The sequence below is a fragment of the Penaeus japonicus genome, unplaced genomic scaffold (assembly GCF_977035675.1).
Source record: "Penaeus japonicus unplaced genomic scaffold, GWHDUDI00000001_assembly GWHDUDI00000003, whole genome shotgun sequence".
NCBI classification, from domain to species: Eukaryota; Metazoa; Arthropoda; class Malacostraca; order Decapoda; family Penaeidae; genus Penaeus; species Penaeus japonicus.
In genome coordinates, this window is record NW_028234405.1 from 34,975,666 (window position 1) to 34,998,070 (window position 22,405).

At 43.5% G+C, this 22,405-nt stretch overlaps 1 protein-coding gene across 2 annotated transcripts in view; it reads right to left on the bottom strand.

Annotated features, from left to right (window-relative positions):
• Positions 1-22,405, bottom strand: part of LOC122243566 (uncharacterized) — a 22,630-nt gene continuing 225 nt past the window's right edge. Inside the window, exons 1-15 of one of the 2 annotated variants that reach the window (XM_086531841.1) lie at positions 22,378-22,405; positions 17,408-17,578; positions 17,203-17,313; positions 16,281-16,514; positions 16,050-16,158; positions 15,286-15,402; positions 14,933-15,034; positions 12,728-12,807; positions 12,511-12,597; positions 12,270-12,362; positions 11,323-11,437; positions 8,891-9,054; positions 8,513-8,689; positions 3,134-3,191; positions 1-3,061 (exon numbers count right to left, since the gene is read on the bottom strand). The exon at positions 22,378-22,405 is cut by the window's right edge and continues 225 nt beyond it. In XM_086531841.1, the coding sequence (XP_086387967.1) occupies positions 216-3,061; positions 3,134-3,191; positions 8,513-8,689; positions 8,891-9,054; positions 11,323-11,437; positions 12,270-12,362; positions 12,511-12,597; positions 12,728-12,807; positions 14,933-15,034; positions 15,286-15,402; positions 16,050-16,158; positions 16,281-16,514; positions 17,203-17,313; positions 17,408-17,578; positions 22,378-22,383 (4,470 nt within the window). In that variant the 5' untranslated portion in view covers positions 22,384-22,405 and the 3' untranslated portion in view covers positions 1-215. Of the gene's footprint in view, positions 3,062-3,133; positions 3,192-8,512; positions 8,690-8,890; positions 9,055-11,322; positions 11,438-12,269; positions 12,363-12,510; positions 12,598-12,727; positions 12,808-14,932; positions 15,035-15,285; positions 15,403-16,049; positions 16,159-16,280; positions 16,515-17,202; positions 17,314-17,407; positions 17,594-22,377 lie in introns of both variants that reach the window. The other variant, XM_086531836.1, reaches the window with a different exon arrangement.

The window sequence follows — 22,405 nt, forward strand, 5'->3', positions numbered from 1 at the left end:
TTTCACCGTTGTAAAGGGCATTTATTGTGAAACCCAGTTCAATTTAAATAATAGTACATAATAAAAGTGAATTAACATAATATAACTTAGAACTTTGGGCTCTTGTAGAAAAATATTCAGAGACAGGTAAAGAATTATATACATATGAACTCAGGTTATGCCGAAGACGAAGCAGGTTAACTTTTTATTGCTGCAGTTTCTTTTGGAATAAAAATCTACTTCGGTTTGCCCTTAATGTAATTCACAACGGAACCGTAGGCAGGAGCCTTGTATCCTTTTCCAGACGTACCATGACCTTTAGGCAGGTATTCAGGGTCATCGTAGCTGTAGGGTTCATATTCTCCATTTCCGTAGCCGAGAGCATCATATTCATCATCGTAGCCTTCATCTTCGTAGCCCGTGTGGGGGGCATCATACCCAGTATGGTGGGCATCATATTCAGTGTATGGAGTGTCATACCCAGTATGCGGGGCATCATATTCAGAGTAGGGAGTGTCATACCCAGTATGCGGGGCATCATATTCAGAGTAGGGAGTGTCATACCCAGTATGCGGGGCATCATATCCAGTATGGGGAGCGTCATACCCCTTTGGCGGGGCATCATATCCAGTATGGGGAGCGTCATACCCCTTTGGCGGGGCATCATATCCAGTATGGGGAGCGTCGTACCCCTTTGGCGGGGCATCATATCCAGTATGGGGGGCGTTATACCCCTTTGGCGGGGCATCATATCCAGTATGAGGGGCGTCGTACCCCTTTGGCGGGGCATCATAGCCAGTATGGGGGGCGTCATACCCCTTTGGCGGGGCATCATAGCCAGTATGGGGGGCGTCATACCCCTTTGGCGGGGCATCATAGCCAGTATGGGGGGCGTCATACCCCTTTGGCGGGGCATCATAGCCAGTATGGGGGGCGTCATACCCCTTTGGCGGGGCATCATAGCCAGTATGGGGGGCGTCATACCCCTTTGGCGGGGCATCATAGCCAGTATGGGGGGCGTCATACCCCTTTGGCGGGGCATCATAGCCAGTATGAGGGGCGTCATACCCCTTTGGCGGGGCATCATAGCCAGTATGAGGGGCGTCATACCCCTTTGGCGGGGCATCATATCCAGTATGGGGAGCGTCATACCCCTTTGGCGGGGCATCATATCCAGTATGGGGAGCGTCATACCCCTTTGGCGGGGCATCATAGCCAGTATGGGGGGCGTCATACCCCTTTGGCGGGGCATCATATCCAGTATGGGGAGCGTCGTACCCCTTTGGCGGGGCATCATAGCCAGTATGGGGGGCGTCATACCCCTTTGGCGGGGCATCATAGCCAGTATGGGGGGCGTCATACCCCTTTGGCGGGGCATCATATCCAGTATGGGGGGCGTCATACCCCTTTGGCGGGGCATCATAGCCAGTATGGGGGGCGTCATACCCCTTTGGCGGGGCATCATAGCCAGTATGGGGGGCGTCATACCCCTTTGGCGGGGCATCATATCCAGTATGGGGGGCGTCATACCCCTTTGGCGGGGCATCATAGCCAGTATGGGGGGCGTCATACCCCTTTGGCGGGGCATCATAGCCAGTATGGGGGGCGTCATACCCCTTTGGCGGGGCATCATAGCCAGTATGGGGGGCGTCATACCCCTTTGGCGGGGCATCATATCCAGTATGGGGAGCGTCGTACCCCTTTGGCGGGGCATCATAGCCAGTATGGGGGGCGTCATACCCCTTTGGCGGGGCATCATATCCAGTATGGGGGGCGTCATACCCCTTTGGCGGGGCATCATATCCAGTATGGGGGGCGTCATACCCCTTTGGCGGGGCATCATATCCAGTATGGGGGGCGTCATACCCCTTTGGCGGGGCATCATATCCAGTATGGGGGGCGTCATACCCCTTTGGCGGGGCTTCATATCCAGTATGGGGGGCGTCATACCCCTTTGGCGGGGCTTCATATCCAGTATGGGGGGCATCATACCCCTTTGGCGGGGCATCATATCCAGTATGGGGTGCGTCATACCCCTTTGGCGGGGCTTCATATCCAGTATGGGGAGCGTCATACCCCTTTGGCGGGGCATCATATCCAGTATGGGGAGCATTATACCCCTTTGGCGGGGCATCATATCTAGTATGGGGAGCGTCATACCTCTTTGGCGGGGCATCATACCCAGTATAGGGGGTGTCATACCCCTTTGGCGGGGCATCATACCCAGTATAGGGGGTGTCATACCCCTTTGGCGGGGCATCATATCCAGTATAGGGGGTGTCATACCCCTTTGGCGAGGCATCATACCCAGTATAGGGGGTGTCATACCCCTTTGGCGGGGCATCATACCCAGTATAGGGGGTGTCATACCCCTTTGGCGGGGCATCATATCCAGTATAGGGGGTGTCATACCCGTTTGGCGGGGCATCATATCCAGTATGGGGGGCATCATACCCCTTTGGCAGGACATATCCAGTATGGGGGGCGTCATACCCCTTTAGTGGAGCATCATACCCAGTATGGGGGGTGTCATACCCCTTTGGTGGGGCATCATATCTAGTATGGGGGGCGTCATACCCCTTTAGTGGAGCATCATATCCAGTATGGGGGGCATCATATCCAGTATGGGGGGCATCATATCCAGTATGGGGGGCATCATACCCCTTTAGTGGGGCATCATATCCAGTATGGGGGGCATCATATCCAGTATGGGGGGCATCATATCCAGTATGGGGGGCATCATATCCAGTATGGGGGGCATCATATCCAGTATGGGGGGCATCATATCCAGTATGGGGGGCATCATACCCCTTTAGTGGAGCATCATACCCAGTATGGGGGGCATCATATCTAGTATAGGGGGCATCATACCCCTTTGGTGGGGTTTCATATCCAGTACGGGGGGCATCATACCCCGCATGAGGGGCATCATACCTTTCGTGTGGAAAGCCGTGTGTGTTTTTAGTAGGCCCTACTGCTGATCTTCCACTAATTATAGAGTTGATAAATGGTAAGTAATAGCTAATATCAACGAAAGCAGTGGGCAGTTGGGGCCTGCATCCTACACCCCATGAAACCAAACCTGCAAGAGTTGAAACAGTCAGACAATGAATCCAAAATGCAGGACTTTTTTTTATATTTTATATTTGCTTACCTCGTAAGATGTACTGCCCCGACGACGTTTTGCAAACAAGACCGCTCCCACCGTCGCCCTGTGAACGAGACACTAGTCAGAGCATATTTTGGCAATTTTGGAGACCATTGATTTTCCATGGTATACAACATCCATCAAATCAGTTTTTATTTTTATTTTTTGTTATCAAATAAACAAAGATTTCATTTCTATATCCAACCATGGAAAAAAGAAAATTGTAAATATGAAATCTTTACCAATCACAATAAAAAGTTAGTAAAAGTTATTCACAGTCATGTGTAATTTATGATACAGGGCATATCGAAGTATGGGCTTTCGATCAATGAAGATTATAATACCCACTTTAATAAGTATATGGAAAATATAATCAAGGAAATAATCTTTGTACCCTGTAAATAGTTTCCTTTATTCAGTGTAATTCCTTATTTACATTGAGCATTTTTTAATAGTAAAAATATCAGACGGGTGATGGGATTTGTCTTAACCCCCTCCCCCTCTTTAATGAATGAGGAACACATGGAGTATTTTTAATCCATTTAGAAATGCATTCGTGTCGCTCATAACTTGCCTTGAGAACATTCTCCAGAGCATTATTTTCATCTGCAAATCCTTTCCATTGGTTGTACCAGACAACGAAACTAAAGGGTTACAAAACCTCACTTTGTTAGCAGAACTTATTATTTTCAAGGGTACCTCAATTTCAACGGACTTGAAATTATTTAAATTTAAAAGACTAATCTTCGGTCGGATTTCGAGCCTACGAGCAGGCATCTACATACCCCCGGATTTCAGAACAGATGAACGCCATGAATGTGATGTTGCCGATATCATTTTTGAGTGAAATCCACACTTAAACTATCCTGGCCGTGAAAAGAGGTTCATAAAATCCAGTCGCTGACCATGAGGTGTCTCTTTCAGAAAGAACCATAACTTATTTTTTTCGGAGGAGGGAGTCCTAAAAAATCTTCATCCTCAACCGGACAAGGCAAAAAATACCACAGGCACCTGGAACAGTTCCATTATACATGCAGGGTTTGCTACAACTCATTAGAGCAGGTCTTTTTCCTGGATATCTTTATCCAAGTGTGTTTATTGAAGGGAGAAAAACGAGATAAGGGATTTCTCTTTCCACAGTAATATGAAAATGTAAAATAGAACAAACTACTTTAGCAGACAGCGATCACATCCCAATACATCACCACATGGGTTAATTAGGGAGTACCACTAGCCAATGAGAGTGTAGGTCAAACAGGTTATGTGGCTTAACACGATGCTCGAGGTTAAGACAGGTCACCAAAAATAGGCAGTACACTCCTGACATGCCACAGCACCCCCACGCGAAACAACCACGACAACACGCTATACCAACATATATTCAGTGCTTAATTAATAAAACTAGAAAACTATTATAGACTTTTGTTATAAGTGGTGACCCAGAGTAACTCGAAGATAGTGAAACAAATGTAGTGATATACAGCGCAACAAACCTAGTGAAGTAGTGGAAAGTGAAACAGAAGCATTGATACAGTGACAAACTATCATTGCGAATATAGAAACCTTCTCTGTGCAGTGTGACCTACCTCCCTCCCTCCCTCCCTCCCTCTCTCTCTTTTTCACACATTTTCCCCCATTTACCATGACATCTCCCATTGCGCACAGTACTATTACAACACTCCAGGCCCTCTTACCTCTTCCTGAATGCAACATGAACGCCCTCAAAGCTTGGTTTATACAGGTCGAAATGGCGTTCCAAGAGGTATAACATCCCCAGAGGAACAATACTGCCAAATTATACAGCGCCTTCACTCAGACCTCATGACCTCCGTGATGGAGGTGCTCGAGAGTCTGCTTATAACTACGTGTTCTCAGCTGAAAGCCGTCATCCTAGAACATGCGATGTGGGACCCAATAGTTGCACTCACCACCTTTCTTGAGACGAGCGGCCTTCAATACCTTCTCATTTTCACTGCCGCTAATGTTTTCTTCTTAGTGACGCCAATCAGGTCTTGACTGATGACTATATCAAAAGCATAATCATTGGAAGGCTTCCCCTTCACTCCAGGTCTGATGTGGAGTGCTCCTTTCCCCCTTCCCTTGACGCTCTAGTAAAGACTCTCGACAAACTAGTCACCATACCACCATATCAGACCACTTAGACCATCTATCCACTACAATGCAACAAATAACTTTACAGAACAATTACAAACATTATCAGAAGCACTGCAAAACATCAAGGCTACTATAGATTCACAAAAAAGTATTTCATACCCAGACCGCTACTACCAACACTCATCCCTGTCTCCTCAGCGAGGCTCCCGCTCCCGCTCCCCCTCCCCCTTCAACCTCTCCCCGGCGGCAACCGCAATCCCCACCACGACATAATCTCTGCAGTCTCTCTTCTCCACGCCTCTCGGACCCCGAAAGACGGCACGATAGCCCAGTGTCCTGCAACGCCTTGCAGAGCATGCAGTGCCCACCCAAGCAGTACCACGATCTCTGCTGGTATCACCGTAGCTTCAGCCGCTATGCAAGAAATTGTGCACCTAGCTGCCCATTGTGGCAGGGAGACGAATCCCAGAAGGGTCTTACGTCGTCTTCCTCCTGCTCCCCCCGCAAGAAACGTCTCTTCTACTTGATAAGACCTCAAGACAAAAACATGCTTCCTGGTAGACACAGGTGCAAAGATCAGCCTCCTTCCTCCCAGGCGCCAAGACAGATGTTCAGCAAACTTGCGTAACCTGCAGGCTGCGAACAGTGCTCTCATCCCCAGCTATGGTGAACGTTCCCTGACGCCTAGTTTCTGAATAGGAAGTAGATCAACGCTCTTCCCTTGGCTATCCATTGTCGTGGAGGTAGATTTTGCTATTCTAGCGGCAGACTTTCTGGAACATTTCGACCTCCTGGTGGACAGAGATGCAAGATAAACAGAGCAGGGGAATCCATGCATGTTGCCACAGGAAGTACTACTCCCCTGTCGATCAAGCGCTTCCCTGCAACGTGCCCATACAGGTCCGTTCTGAAGGACTTCCCGACGCTCTCCAACTCTCTCAATACAAACTAAATACCAAAACATTCAGTACGACACCACTTCTATACTAAAGGTGCTCCCGTGTACAGCTGGCCTGAACTGAGAGCAATATCTGGAGGCTACAGCGGAATTCGACCACATGGAGAAGCTCGGCTATGTGCGAAAATGCAGTAGCATGTGGGCATCGCCGCTTCACATGGTGAAAAAGAAGGACAGTGGATGGAGGCCATGTGGTGATTACAGGTTGTTAAATGCCCAGACAGTGACAGACACATTCAGTCCCTCACATTCAGGATTTCTCCAGCTGCAATATTTTTTACCTGGATCGACTTAGTAAAAGCATTCCACCAGATCCCTGTAACAAAGGAATACATACCCAAAACAGCAGTGACACCACTATTCAGCCTGTACTAGTACCTGGTCATGCCCTTGTGTTTATGCAATGCCACCCAATCATTCCAGCGTTTCATGGACAAAGTGACCCAAGGCCTCAAGAACATTTTCGTATGTATCGACAATGTCCTCGTAGCAAGTACAGATGAGGACACCCACAAACAACATCTGAAACACCTTTTCAGCTGTTTCTCCAAATTCGGTATCATCATCAATTCGGTGTATCGTCGCTGACCTTTCTCGGCCATACCATTACTGCTACAGGCATCACCCCAGAAATAACGAAAGTCGAGGCTATTAAGTTTCCACGCCCCACAACACAACGCCAACTACGTTTTTTAGGAATGCTGAACTTCTACAGGAAGATTCTTCCGCAGAGTGCTGAACTCATGGCACCCTTCAATAAGTTACTAACGCTGACACGGAAAAGACAGTGCCAGAAGGATATCGAATGGACCGACAACTCTCATGGCATTCGAAGACTCAAAGGCCGCCTTGGCCACTGCATCCTCCCTCACACACCCACACCCTGAAGTCCCCATCAGCATCATCGTCGACGTCGAGTTTTGGAGCCCCCAACACTCGCAACAGAGGCCCTGAGTTCGAGTCCGGCCCTTTCAATCACCTCACCCGCACTCTTGGCTCTCATCGCATCCACACTACCGCGTAACACCCGCAAGCAAATGGTATGGTCGAGCGCCTCCCCCGCCATCTGAAAGCACTTCATCAGACCATCAGGGATAGGCTGGGTAGACCAGCTTCCACTTACACTCCTTAACATCAGGACTTCTTTCAAGCAGGACCTGCATGGCAGGAGTGCACAGCAGCCAAACTGGTCTATGGCACGACTCTCCCTGCCACCATCATGCCACCGCAGGGTTCAGATGACCACAGGGCTTTCGTCAGAGTTAAGGACCCACATGGAGACTGAACAAGCAAGACCTCCCAGAGCAACACGTAACAGCAGCATCTACGTGCCGTGAGACTTGCAGGACTGCTCTCATTTATTGCTGAGGAATGAGACGAAGCCATCCCTCAGCCATAAGTACGATGGTCCTTTCAAGATCATTGCGCGCATCGACAAGACATTCACCATCGACATGCCACGACAGAGATAAAACCTGCTTACGTCAAGCATGCCACACTAAAAAAAGCAGCAGGATCTACAACACTAACTCCATGTAAGTGCCACCCCTTGTTTCACTGTATCTGGCTTTTCATGAATATTTGCTATGTAAATATACATATTTTATATACACACATGCAAGGAACTCCCCTTATTGGCCAACGGTTATTTCCTTTCAGATATGTCTGAAGGCCACAGGGACTATCATACTCCGCTCGGCCAGCCCCACTGCCCTCACTTGGTAGGGAGCTGTGTAGCAAACAGCGATCACATCCCAACACATCACCACATTGGTTAATTAGGGAGCACTGCCAGCCAATAAGAGCGCAGGTCAAACAGGAGGTCAATGTGGCTAAACATGATGTTCGAGGTTAAAAGACAGGTCACCAAAAATAGGCAATACACTCCTGACCTCACGCCGCAACACGAAACCACGACAACCCGCTATACCGACATATATTCAGTGCTTAATTAATAAAGTAGAAAACCATTAGAGACTTTGTTACAAACTGACACGACCACCTACTCTAAATAGATTATTTACTATGTGAAAAGCTGATGAAGATAAGAAAGCAACCAAGTTATTTGGATTCTTTTGTCAATGTACTGCTTACAATAAAGTAGCAGTACAGATTTTACCCCTAAAATATCAACTATACAAAAAGGGTGAGATTCACATGATTAAGAAAATTGCTTTCAGTTTTGTCTATTTATAAGGAAATACAATGTTACTACAGTTCCTTTTGCCCTGAAGGCTCCAACCACCAAGCGGATTTTAACTGAAATGAACTTAATGAAGGCAATAAAATTTAATAAGTGATAGTTTACTTACTAAACACTTGCTGGAATAATCACTCGATTTGGCACATAATACACCATCCTGAAGTCTGAAGAAACGACCCAGGCCTGACACAGACCTTAGGTGGTGCTGGCAATCTTCTCTTGTGACAGTTTGGTATTTGGAACGAAGGAGGACAGAACTGAATTCCGAGGTCCCTTTGCTCCCATCCTGAAGAAAGGACATTTGCCATCTTAATATACATTGAAGTGGTCACAAATAGGAAGTGATAATTATATTTTTCAGTGGCTATGCTATCCCTCTCTTATGCAAAGTTTTCCTAATGCCTGACCTTGTAAGCTAGTCTACAACCAATTTGATATAATTTCCTTCAGCCCTGAGATTATTGTAATGTTCCCAAACTCTTCATACCTTAGTGGGCAACATGCCAGCCCATCCTGCCACTTCGCAGTCAAGGATATTTGCATATTGGAGTTCACCAGGAAGGCACACCCGATTCACATTATACAGGTTAAGCACCGAGGTTTGCAACTCCAACACTGCTAGATCTGCTCTCAGGTTAGTCTTCATGTAATCTGTTGCAGCAGGAAGAGAATGTTAAGTATTTTACAGATATTGCAAGTATGCTGGGAGCATCAAGTTCCCAGGAGTTTCCAGAATATAACACTAGTGATACTTTTTTTTTTCTTGACAAGCCGCCCTTAAACATTATGAAGGTTCAAACTTTCTGCCACAAGTTTTACTATACATGACCAAAATTACTTCAATACTTAGAGATCTTATTAGTAATGGCACAGTCTTCATGCAAACCCATAAACGCATCCCCATATAAGACTTATCAACACTACAAATTCCTTTACCATACAAAAGTAGTGTTTTGTCATTCTCCAAACACAAAGCTACCATACTCAGTGAACTTAAATACCTAGGATTTATCATATATACTATGTAGACCATTAGGCCACATGGTACAATTACCCCATAGTGGAAGGGTGGCAACATCTACATGCCAAAAGGTTTTGACTTGGAAATGGGGGAATGCGTAGCTGCCAATAGTCGGGGCATATTTGATGTTGGGGTAGTGTGATTATGGTTTCTTTATCATACTGGGTAATCACGCTATAGTGACTGATGGTAATTGCAATTATGATTTCTATAATTTCTGCAATATTCACCAAAATAGTTATTTAAAAATCTACAGTCTACCAAACACTATCTTCAGACAGTAATGGCAGCAAATACGACCGGCTCTAAACTACTGGTGAGGCAGGCAGAATGATGCACACGGTCTGGATCTTTTCTTAGACAGCATTGTGGTGTAGATTTTATGGTTCAATTATATAGTTAGCCAATACAACAAACCAACTAATTAGGAAATGTGAGTAAGGATAATAATTCTGACTTGTACCTACAATAAGTAATATCCTAATTTTCCTAATTTCCGGTTGTCACTTCATGACTGTCAGACTGTGGTACTGGTTGCGATACAGCATATAATCATGGACTGATTTTTTTTTTTTTTCTTACAAGTTCCATCCTGCCAGGAATAAACTGCCAGGAAATGTTGGCATTTTTGCCACAGCGCCACTAGACATGAAAACAACCGCGATGATGGCTAAGGATAAGCCAGATTTGCGGAGCAGATGCTTCACCTGGCTTATATACACTGAGGCGAGCCCGCCTGTGTCAGTCAGTGTGGGCCGACTCGTGAGAAAGTGCCATAGCGATGGTGGCCCACACGGTATGCCATGTAAGCAAGCATTTTACACAACTTTATTTCTGCCATTAAACAAAACTCAGCCATTTTACACCCCTTACCCACACTGATGAGAGATCATGAATCTTTTAAATCTTGGCTGCTATATATAGGGAACTCCCTTTACCTTTCGTAACCAATTCCTAAGAGATTAGACGACAGCAAGATGCCAAATATATACAGAATCGTAATTTCCGTTATGTCAATCTTCTTTTAAAATTTGTATTATCCTGAATTTACCAGATTCAGCCATTGGAAAACTTATTTGAAAGTAAGATAAGGAAATAAATTTCCATGAGGTTCCATAATTTGATTCAGCTGTTAGCGTGTACAGATATCTATTGCGTGAGTACTCATGTCAGTTCATGTCATGTCTGGATCCTACAGAGCACATTGTGGGAATATTCAACTTGAGGGAGTGCACACTAATACGGTCTACTTGCAGAACAAGTCTCAAAGTCCGCCGACACGACAGCAGCCTTCAGCCGCCATAAGTCCTTCACATTATAGCAAGGGTTCCCAACCTGGGGTATGGTTGTGTAATTTTGGGGGTAACTGGTTTCTCAAAATAACTGACTAAAATACTTCTGCTTTGAATGTGCAACCTACATGCAGGTAAGTGGCCTACATGTGTGTGAGGCTAGACTAGACCGCTACATATACACTTCCTTCACACTAGGTAACACGAGAAAACTTGGGGAGTTTTGTAATGTCAGAAAAAAATAGTACAAGAATATTTCATAAATCTCTATGTAGGAATTAATACAAGGATGTAAATTACTTTAGAGCAAACATGGTCCAGACAGGAAGATGTGTGTTCAGTGATTTTAACATTTTGTCTACTCCACATATATATCTCTTTTAACCTTCTTGTTACTGCATTCTAGGTTAGTGAATAACCAACGCAGAAAAACTTCAAGGAGGTACACAAGATTAAGAAGTGGAGAATCCCTGCAATAAAGTTTAGATCCCCCTCCACCTTTCTGTAACCCTCTGGGTATTGTAAACTCGGATTTGGAATAGTGTGCTATCCACCAGTGGCCTCTGATAGTGTAGGCAGAAATTAAGCTAACGCAAATACACTTACGTGGATGGATATTCACTTTCTTCACTCTAATGTCGTAAGCTTGGTGTAATTTCGTTTTAGTGGGTTGCAATAGATCGTGGTCGCCGACTCTTACCAGCAGACTGTGGCCATAGTTCTGTAAATGTTAAAAGATCATGAAAACTTTAATTATTCGCTGTTTAACACTTTAAATTACCACCTAAACATTTAGCTTTAGTCGGCATTTCTCTCAAATTCCGAGGGGGGGGGAGAGCAATAAAATCTACGGAAATTGATCGTTCGGTTTCAGTAAATGCAGAAGGATGATGGCTGAAAGAATATAAACATTAAACTGTTGCACTGGTCCATGGTGTGCCAAAGGACTCGACTGCAACGTTCTTCTATATGAGTTTGTACAATATGGCTTGGATATCAGTGATGTTTTTTAACAACTGGTAAACCATACTGAGTGAAGCAGCTATCAAAATGCTCTTAATTTGTCTACTTGTTTGAGGTTTGTGACTTACTGCCAAAAGAATGCTATCAATTAATGCCAAGATGAATTCAGTTGCTCTTCCTGTAAAGTTAAAGAATTATTCTTATACCATATCTGCTGCAGTTTCATTTGCACATGTAAAAAAAAAAAAAAAGAATCTAAATGAATATGACAATTTAAAATAGAATCTTCACATTGTGGAAAAGTGCTGAAGGTTCAATGAAAGATTTCTGGAGCTTTTTAAAATGCACATGACAGAAAACAAGAAAATGGTATTGCAGCGTTCTTTCAAAACTTGTACCCTTTGAAGAAAATTTCCTGTAATATAGAATCCAAGGCCTGACTGCATTTTGCGAAGTATGCACACCTCTAAACTTTTCATCATCAATCTCAAGAGAGTGGCATTAATTACTGATGATTGTTCTTAACCGAATTAAACGAGTATCGCACATTGCAGTTTATCACAGGATACCAGTCCATGCGAGTTTCTTACCGTATCGACGCAATGTGCAACAGTCAGCACCCATCGGCCACCAATCAGAATGCCGCCACACATGTAATGGTAGTTTGAAGAGAGCACCGCCACCTGTAAAATGGGGGTGGGAAACATGCAGTTATATATTCAAGCAAGCACACACAAGGTCTGCAGTTGGATCCACACAAAGGAAAAACAGTCTTTAAAAAAGTGCCAAATTTTAGAATACAGCAAATGCCTCGTAAGGCATATTACTTACATGCCATGGATATTGCCCTTCGATTGCTTCATTTACATGTGCGCCTAACCGTGCATACTGTGACATGCCTAAACTAGTCCCACACTTCTGTTAGAAGGAATGGACGATCATTACTTTCAAGTATATTTGTGTAATACACTTTATAATCATCCTGAAACCCAACTCAACCAACGCGAAAAAAACCCTCAAATTACGCCAAGGATAAGTTCATACGCACCTCGATTTGGACACCAGCAGTCCTGCTACTTATGCCACCTCTCGCAGAGTTGAGATTGGAAGCTTCAGGCAGCTGAATTGCTGCAATAAAATAGAAGTTCGTAGCTTCAAATGGAAATATTTTCATATTTCATTTACCACTTCAGGTGGCAAATACTTGGTGTCAACAGGTAAATTGAGTTAGGGTGTAGTGATTCAACAACTTAAGAGTACTCACGTCCCAAACAAAGTTCAACCATATCCCTTGTACATGTATATGGTCTAGTCCAGCTTAAGAATGGGGCTGCCCCCAGCTGATTAAGGGATTAGCACCCATACATTTGCGAGACAATAGAAGACGTATAATATAAATGTTATTTGTATATGAATGCAAAAAGAACTGCATACCTTTCAGCCGTCCGGAGCGCATTTTTTTTTTTTTTTTAATTCATTGTCTACCTAATATGGTTACTTGTTTTACAGAAAAAAAAAAAAATCCAAGCTCTAAAAAAAGTTAGGCTTTGAAGTTCACCGATTTTTCACGCAATTATTTAATTATTTACATTTCCAAAGAATCTTAAAGCCAAAAAAGAGGGGAACTTCATTTCAAAGCTCGAGTGATTTTCGGGACGCATCGAATCACAACTTGGGTTTGCAGATAGCAGGGGCAACGCAGTATAATCTCAGCAGTATAGACTATGGGCAGTCTCCCCTTAGATCGTTTGAAAAAAAATAAAGCTTTATTGGAGGATTGTCAAAATAATGGAAAAAACTTTTTCAAATTATCACGACCGTGGTAAATTATTACCCTGACATACTAAACCTTCACTAACTTATCCACCCGGAATTTTATCTCGAACGAACAACCTTTTGCCAAGGAATTAACCACACAGGTCACGATAGTGATACACTTAGTTGGCAGGAAACTGATATATTCTCATTTTCATGTAACGCATGTAAAAATTAAACTTTCACGGTCCCTCGTCGACCTGGTTATACTGGTATGCTTACTGTTAATGCAATACTTGCTCTCTAAAACCAGTTTTGGTGGTAGCATTTGATTATTACCTGTTGCTGTCTAGGTGTTTAATAAAACCTAAATCAATGCAGAACAAGTATGACAGGACCCAATAACCTCACGCCTTAGTACTTGATGTGACATTCAAAGTGATGAACAATTGAACTACTCACCACGTCTATGGAAACAATGATTTTACCAATAAAGTCTTCGGGATCGCAATTCAGCATTTCTATCGTTAAGCATTCCGGTAGTAAGAATGACGTAGCAAGCCCGGCCGTGTCATGAACCGCCGTGCTCTACATCTAAGAAAAAAGTTTTGTTCTGTCTTACTTTTTTACTACCACCTTTTCCAAATGTGCGCGAAAGAAAAATTGCCTCTAGTATTTTGATTATCCTTTAAGGTATACTGGTGGTCAAGCCAATTGTCTCAGAGTAGACATATCTAGCCATTGCGTTTTATCACATGGGAGCTGGTTATTCTCACTAGTATACATAGTACGTAATTATAGATTTTAAGAAAAAAAAAAAAAAAAAAGATAGCTGTGTGATTGATCTTAGGTCGAGTTATGATACTTTTGTAAACCAAGCAGTAGGTGAATTAAATTAAATACAAGTCAGTCATTGAAAATTAGACAAATAAGAAAAGCCCAATCTATAACGGTTCGATTCATAAGTTTTATACTCCTTACTTCATACACACGTTGCCCTCCCTCCCTCAACTCACGCCATAATTTCCGTAATTAATGTAACAACGGGGAAAATGGATATCATTTTCAACGCCAAGATTAGTACAAAAAATGGGTCAAGTTGTGCTTCATACACATGAAAATATTCTATCATCCCGTTAATAGACGGACGTGTCACATCTTGCTTTGAAGACTTCTTAAAAAAGCAGTTTAGAAATATTTCGAGAATTTGATAAACTTCAATCGTCCAAAGAAATCCTGGTTCAAATTATGCTGGGGATATGTAACCGTCTGATAAATGATGGCTACTCACTCATTGTGACCGATTCTGTTGAATATTTTAATTTTAAAGCAGTTAGTCCAGTAAAACAGAACAGGATGGTGCTTATCGAAGAAAACGATAGCGTCATAACAGGAGTAACTAGTCTAAACGGAATAGACCTGTTGAATATTACGTATTCAGACGGCCATCACACTGGTAGCCATCTGGTCCGATCATATTACAAGACTCGTTACGCACTTGTATCGGCGTCCCGTCGCCTTCGGGAATGATTTTCATCTAGAACAGATTCGTCGTCGGCTTCCTCTGTCATGGAACTATCCTGGGATTTCTTACTGGTTTCTGGAAGGAATAGGGTACGTCAAAATTACTACAACCAGAAAATCTTGTAGTAAGCGTCAATACGCGTAAAAACTAGGATATGGTCAATTTAAAGGCGATGCAACATCGAAACTTGAAACATCTTTAATCATTAATTAACTCGTTCATTCATTTATAGCGTTTGTGTTGCTACTTATATTCGTCAACGATTATGTGCTCAAAAGTAGAATGGAAAAGAAAAATGCATTTTACCCATAAGAAACTTTACGTACCAGTATACGAGGATAATTTGAAGCGGAAGAGATTGTCTAAACTGTCCTTTGTATCTTCCTCATCTTTCACGGAGATCCGGAGGTAGCTCTGCTCCCCACCCGTCGCGACGAAGCGATCTGGAAAGGAAATTCAGCTGCATATGAATAACCTGTGCTACAGAAGAGGTTGGCCTATATCATGCCAACCTGCCTACGCTGAAAAGTTGACAAATATTCATACTTGAAACCCTTATTCTAAAATAAAGTCCCACCAAAGATAGCATACTTTTTATAGCATATTAGTAGTCATTTTGTGTCGTACGCAAAATATGACCCAAGGGACGTAATAGACGCAAAAACTAATAGTCCGCAGGATGTCAACTAGTTTACAACTAGTTATATCAACAAGAAAAAATAATAAAAACGGTCCTACTACAAATAATATGCTGAAAAGCATGAATTACTTTGTCGCAAAAGTAAAATGAATATGTAATTAAAAAATGAAAGACATAATCTAAGCAAAGAAACTACTTTATATTTATGAAACTTGGGCCATAATTATTCCTGGACAGTTTCCTTAGTGTTGACCCATTTGTTAAGAGTCTGCTAAATATGAATGTACGTCTCGAACAAACTATTGTCCTATGAATATGCCTTTTACACGTATCTGAAAACTACCCATTTTTTCTCACCCGAAGTAGTTGAAACTCCTGAACGTATACATGGAAGATTACTTTGCAGTTAATGAGAAATCATTTTTAAACAAGATTTCAAACCGAGATTACCTTTGTGTTCATTTTCATATTTTCTGACGAAATCGAAGAGGGCCGTCACGACGACGTGCGACTTGCAGCAGGCGAAGGTCGCCGTCTCGCCGATGACGCCACAGTCGTACTTCGGAGAAAACGCCAATTAGGGTTTTCTGATACAGGTCTATTTCAATGAACAAGACTATTCTTTGAATATGGAGATAAATCAATCTGAGAATAACAGTTAATAAATAAGCAACCGCCTACCCTCGCGTCCCCTATCCCGAATAACGATATCTCGACCATGGAGTAAGTGATGAACGGGTGCGGGCACAGCAAAGCGGGGACACAGTAGCTGTTCTCGGGGCAAAGGCGGGGGGACGCCGGGGCAGGATCCTGGACGCTGTCCACGTCGGGTTCCACGGCCGAGTCCTGGCTTAGGGGCCTCGTGCCATAACCGGGCCAAGGAACTACGGTGAATTCCGTCTCGTCCACGTCGCTCTGAGGGGATGGAGAGGGGAGTGGGGGGTCGTTATTTTTAGGGCTACGAAATTTAGAACCCAAAATTTGATTCCTACGAAGGATCCTTCATTCCTACGAAGGATCCTTCATTCCTACGAAGGATCCTTCATTCCTACGAAGGATCCTTCATTCCTACGAAGGATCCTTCATTCCTACGAAGGATCCTTCATTCCTACGAAGGATCCTTCATTCCTACGAAGGATCCTTCATTCCTACGAAGGATCCTTCATTCCTACGAAGGATCCTTCATTCCTACGAAGGATCCTTCATTCCTACGAAGGATCCTTCATTCCTACGAAGGATCCTTCATTCCTACGAAGGATCCTTCATTCCTACGAAGGATCCTTCATTCCTACGAAGGATCCTTCATTCCTACGAAGGATCCTTCATTCCTACGAAGGATCCTTCATTCCTACGAAGGATCCTTCATTAGAAAGAGTTCTTATGATGCTACGCATTACGAAACATCAGTTTATGGTCACGATAATGGTTAAGACGACTTTAATGCATGATGCTTAGTATGTCAATATTATGAAACTAGTTCCCCAAGAGACTGAAAGGAATACTTGTATGCATTTTCCGGAAGTCGGATGCAGCAAATCTAGCTAAAAACAAGATCCAATTAATGGCATTCACAAATCACAGACAAGCGCACATTCCAACTCACTTCAGTGTCATAGTACCACTTCTCAACGGTCGGCTCGAAGGCTTCAGGCAAGTGTTCCACAGTGCCGCAGCAGACATGTGCCTCGCTGCTGATAGTCTTCCCGCACATATACTGAAAGCAGGAAAATGCAAAATAGAACACAAACCGTCAATTTACTCTCGTCAAAGTTACACACAAGGTCTGAAATCCACACACACATCCCTACCATTATGTCAGTTATGTCTTCTGGTTGTCCATTCGCGTTAGGATGGACTTGGTTCTCTCCTGGGCACATGAGGTAGGGCACGCAGTAGTTCTGGCTGGGACACGCGTACCGCACCTTCATCGCCGTTAATGTGGGCCAAAGAACAGCGACCACCGCGATGAACAGGATGGACTGAGGAAGACGGATCTTGGGATTAGTTTGAACTTTATTTTCTCGATTTTTTTTCTTATAGACCGCGTCTAAGGGCTTTATCTACAAGCCTAACGGAAGCTTTTTTTTTTTATCGAAAGCAACAATGATATACCTAGTAAAAGAAAAACATGAACAGCCGATTAAACGAGACACTACCAACTCAAACTCTCGCACCATATATGAAAATCATCTAACATTACTACCAACCATCCCCCGCTCACTCGCGGAAGATCACGTCTCTAGCCAAAGGCCAATCAATCAGCCCATCGCGAGCTTCCATTGTCCTTTGAATCACCAGCACAACCTACCACCTAATTATGAGAAAGGCGAGAGCGAAGCAAGGGAATAGCCCTTCCCCCTACGGCTGGGTTTTAAGGCTGGTCGTGGTGGCCGTCGAAAGCGCTATTACTATTTCACAAAAGAAATTTGTTTAGGAAGTGATTTAAAGGTGAGCTTGCGTGTACAAGAAGGGTGGTAAGCTTTTAGACAAATAAAAGATGTTAATTTAATGTACACCACATAATTTACAAGTATGTGGTGTACTAACTCGATAAAATTGATATGCCACCCAAATCAGCTATTTCCAAACAATCTACGATTTATTTATTCTTATAACTTACATTCATTTAGCGTTCCACAAATAATTATAGATCAAATACACAATTACCTGGTTAAAAACTACGGAAACGAAAGATAAAACGAATGTTTAATACCACGAAATGACAGATTTCATATCCCTCCGCTGAAAAAAATAAAAAATGCTTGCAAATATATTTCCTTTTGTCTGCAATGAATAAGACTTCCTTCGTCGAAGCGACTGAATTACGATTTGGATATTTGTGTGAGCAACAGCGAATCAAACATCGATACACGAGAAGTTTCATTTCGGAATGGACAAGGGACTGGTACAACTCGCCGGGGAATTCCACTACTTGCATTAGGCGAAATATTTCAAATGCCAATTCCAGCCGAACCATTTATAGATTGGGTGATCAAAAACAACACGCAAATTAACACGAGTACACAAGAGCTTCGATACTCTCAAAATAGCTTCACACACACCGCGTCTCCCGGCGACCGCCAAACAAATTGACGAGTTGAGAGAAGCCAACTTACTTGCGCTGATAGGGATGGGACAGGCCGGAGCAGCCTTAACGAGGACGCTTGGCCACGTATTATACAAGCTAGATTAAATGGAACTACATACAAGATTTATGTTTGTCCACGAGTTTTTTTTTATGAAGTTTGAAGTTCTGTAAACGGTTGGAAGTTCAAATCATCAAAAAATAGTCAAAGAACGGTCAGCTGTACCGAGCAATAACCCCCCCCCCTCGACCCCCATGAGACGAGGGAGGGGGCGACGAACAGCAGCAGGCCGACGGGCAGGGCGAGGGACGAGTGAATGATGAAGCAAAGCGGACAGGACAAACGTCACCCCCCCCCCTCCCTCCCTCCCTGTCCCGCCCCAAGTTGAGAGTCGGCGCACCCTATGACCACACACCGCGTCCATTTCGCTACTTTACCCACGTCCTCTAAAAAAAGGAATTCATCTTTCCATTCATTAATTTAGAAAACAATGAATTTCGTGGTCACTACTGACCATGTGCGAAAAGTTAACTAGCGCTCGAAAAGAGCTTTTAATTACCGGTGCGCGCACACAACAAATTAAGCGTATTGGATTCTTTAAAAGGTGTTGGACCGTCCGAACGTCATTTGGAATGGTAGACGCTACTTTGCATCGATTAATCATTCTGTGTACGAAATGTGCATACTTAATTATTCTTAAGTACTGGGAATTATTTGCAAGAATCTTTTTTTGAAAGGACTTCTATACTATAATTGCCAAACTATATACCCGTTCTGCTAAAAGGAGTTAGATCCCCCATTCATACAATCCTCCCAACAAGCAAGACAAAGTAAATAAGCATTAGTCTTGATTCTTAAAGTCCTCAAAACGAACGACCGACCGAGAGACCGAGAGACCGAGAAGCCTTAACCGAGAGTTTCATCACTTGATAGAATCCATCGCGACACAGGAGCTATACGAACGAACGACCGCCGGGTCTAAAACGCTCGCCCGCTCAGCACATGTCTCGATCCCACGCGTTTAATTTAGATTTAGATATCACGGGTCATGTTCGAGCTAAACGCGGAGCAGCTTAGAGCACATTTTGCAGCGAAAGGATCCAGCGATCAGAGTGAACAACGCGGGAAAAGTCCCAGTGCAAATTAGCTGGGGATACGAAGGGCGATGAGGAAAGGGGGAAAATGTGCATCGCACCTCCCCTCCCCCCAGTACCAGCCTCTAAAATTTATTAAAATGCGGATGTTACTGAAGTCATTGGAAAAGAAAAGAAAAAAATCTTGAAAGTAGCTATAGAGTAGTCGGGTCCGGAGGCTCATACAACAATAAGATTACGAAACCCGATACTTAACGCCTCACAAATTTCACCCCCGAAGACGCCCACCGGTACGAAACCAGTAGCCGCGACAGGTAGGTGGTGGGAGTGGTACTGATGGATGTCCCCAGCCAGTCGCAGCAACACCTCGTCCGCAACTCCTGTCAAATCCCCACCCACTTCATCTACCTTCCTTCCCTCCCCCTTCCCTTCCCTTCCCCACCATTCCTACCCATTTTGAATCTCCCGCCCACTTCGGCTCCCCCTCCCCACCACCCAACAGCCTCCGGCAACCACACACCATCACAACCACTAGCACAAGCGCCACCACCAACACACCCAGGGCCCGCCCAGCCCAAGTCATCACCACCTTAATTACTAGCCTCAGTAATTAGACATTACCGAGGCGGCTTCTCTCGCCCGCTCTTTGACAAATGCGAGAGCGTTAGGGCCGAAATATTTGAAATAAAGGACAAGGTTTAAACTCGACAGATCTCCCACCAACGTGAAGGAAAGGAATAATAATAATGAAAGGAGTAGAAAGAAAATCTAAATGAAGTAAAGGACAGTAGGAATGGGAAGGGAAGCAAAGGACATTTTAATTTCTACACCGTGAATCGGGGCGGGCGGGCTACTTGACACTTTTTAGAAGTCGATATTTTATGTCCCCCCCCCCCTTTTGTGGTGTAATTGTAGTGCGGGGCAAACAGGTTTTAGTCGTTACAAGCCAGGAATGGAGACGTAAATAATGAACAAAAATATTCTTTGATTAGAAGAGAATTCTGGACATTTATACAAACGTAAAATGGGAGTGGTAATAAAGCGTTAGGTACACAAAGGTTAATACAAAGGAAATTGGTCACGATACCGATACCTAATTTTACATGTGATACGAAAAGTGACGCTAAAACCATTCGCATTTTCATACAGTACTTGATTTTGTAGGTATATTCTTGCAAAAAAGGCAAAAATATTCTTACATACCGACATTACACCGTAACAAAATAATGTAAGCTATTCTGCCACTCCGCTTTTCGCATATATCCTAAAATACAACACGCACAATTGCACTCATTAAGACGATATGAAACACGCTATACCTTCCTGAGGAACCATTCCTCAGCGACTGTACTGCTGTCAGCGTGCATTTTGCCAATTAATCGTCAAAGTATTTTTAGACCGAAAGACTCGCGATAAGCAACCAGTGACGTCAACGTTAAAAAGGGCAATACAAATTGGCCAATAAAATACCGTGTCAAATCTTCGCCTCATTTATAACAGGTTGATAATGCTTTCCATGCTTTGGCAGTCTTTGGGCGATTATTACAGGGTTATAAATATCAAATTTGCCTTTGCACGTCTGACATTGATAGGCATGCAGTGTAAACATGTACGCAACCTAAATTTATACGGATTGCTTGCAAATTATCTAGTCTCCACAAATGCAAATGACTCACGAAGTTGCTTGAAAGAGAACGGCGGCAAGATTAAAATAAACATGACGGCATAATTGTACTAAACCACTTCTGTATACTTAGCACAAGATGGATGGTTACAGGCGATCTTTGTAATACAGAAAGATACCATTTTCACTTTATAAAAATCAGAATCATGCAAAAGCCAACTAAATGAAACGAATTTTGTAGTAATGTTTAGAAACTAGTTATTTTTTCCCTCGCGAACTCCATATACGTAAGTTAATTGTCTTAAGGGTTAAGAGGTAACACGAAACTCCAGCATATAAACATAGGAACAAAACTCATTTTACATCGCAAAGGTAACGTCATATCAAGACTATATAAATTCCCTTGACAAGAGTCCAACGAGAGACCGTGTTATATATCCAAGAAACAGATTACCGTTTTCCTCCCCTGCCCCACGAAGATTGATGGATGGCAGTTCCAGTGTTCTACCACAACAAATTGTTAATACGAGGGGTGGCGGTCGAAGAGGAGCAAGAGTTACGAGTTACGAGGACCGGGGATGATCATCTTCTGGAAGATTCCTACCCGTCCATAGTTGTCATAGAAGCGTCCGATGATTGAAGGATAAGGTGATTTATTCTTAAAAGAGGATCTCAGGTCTCATTTAAGGTTATGGGAAATGATGCATTTTATATGCGTATATATATCATTACAAGTCGGAGGACGAAAATTAATTGTCAGAAGACCAGCGTACCTCCCTAGCCTCCATACGTGAGGGGGGGGGGGGTATAATTATTTTGCTAATAAAAATTTCACTTCACCCGTTTCCTCATAAAAACTAATCGGTAACAGAAGATCCAAATGCCGAAACATTTACCGATTCGCAAATAAATCCATGGTCTTTCTTCCCCTTTTCTATTTCTATAGGTCACTACCTCAAGTCCTCAAGACTTACCTTCATCTCTCTCTTCTCAGCTTTGAAG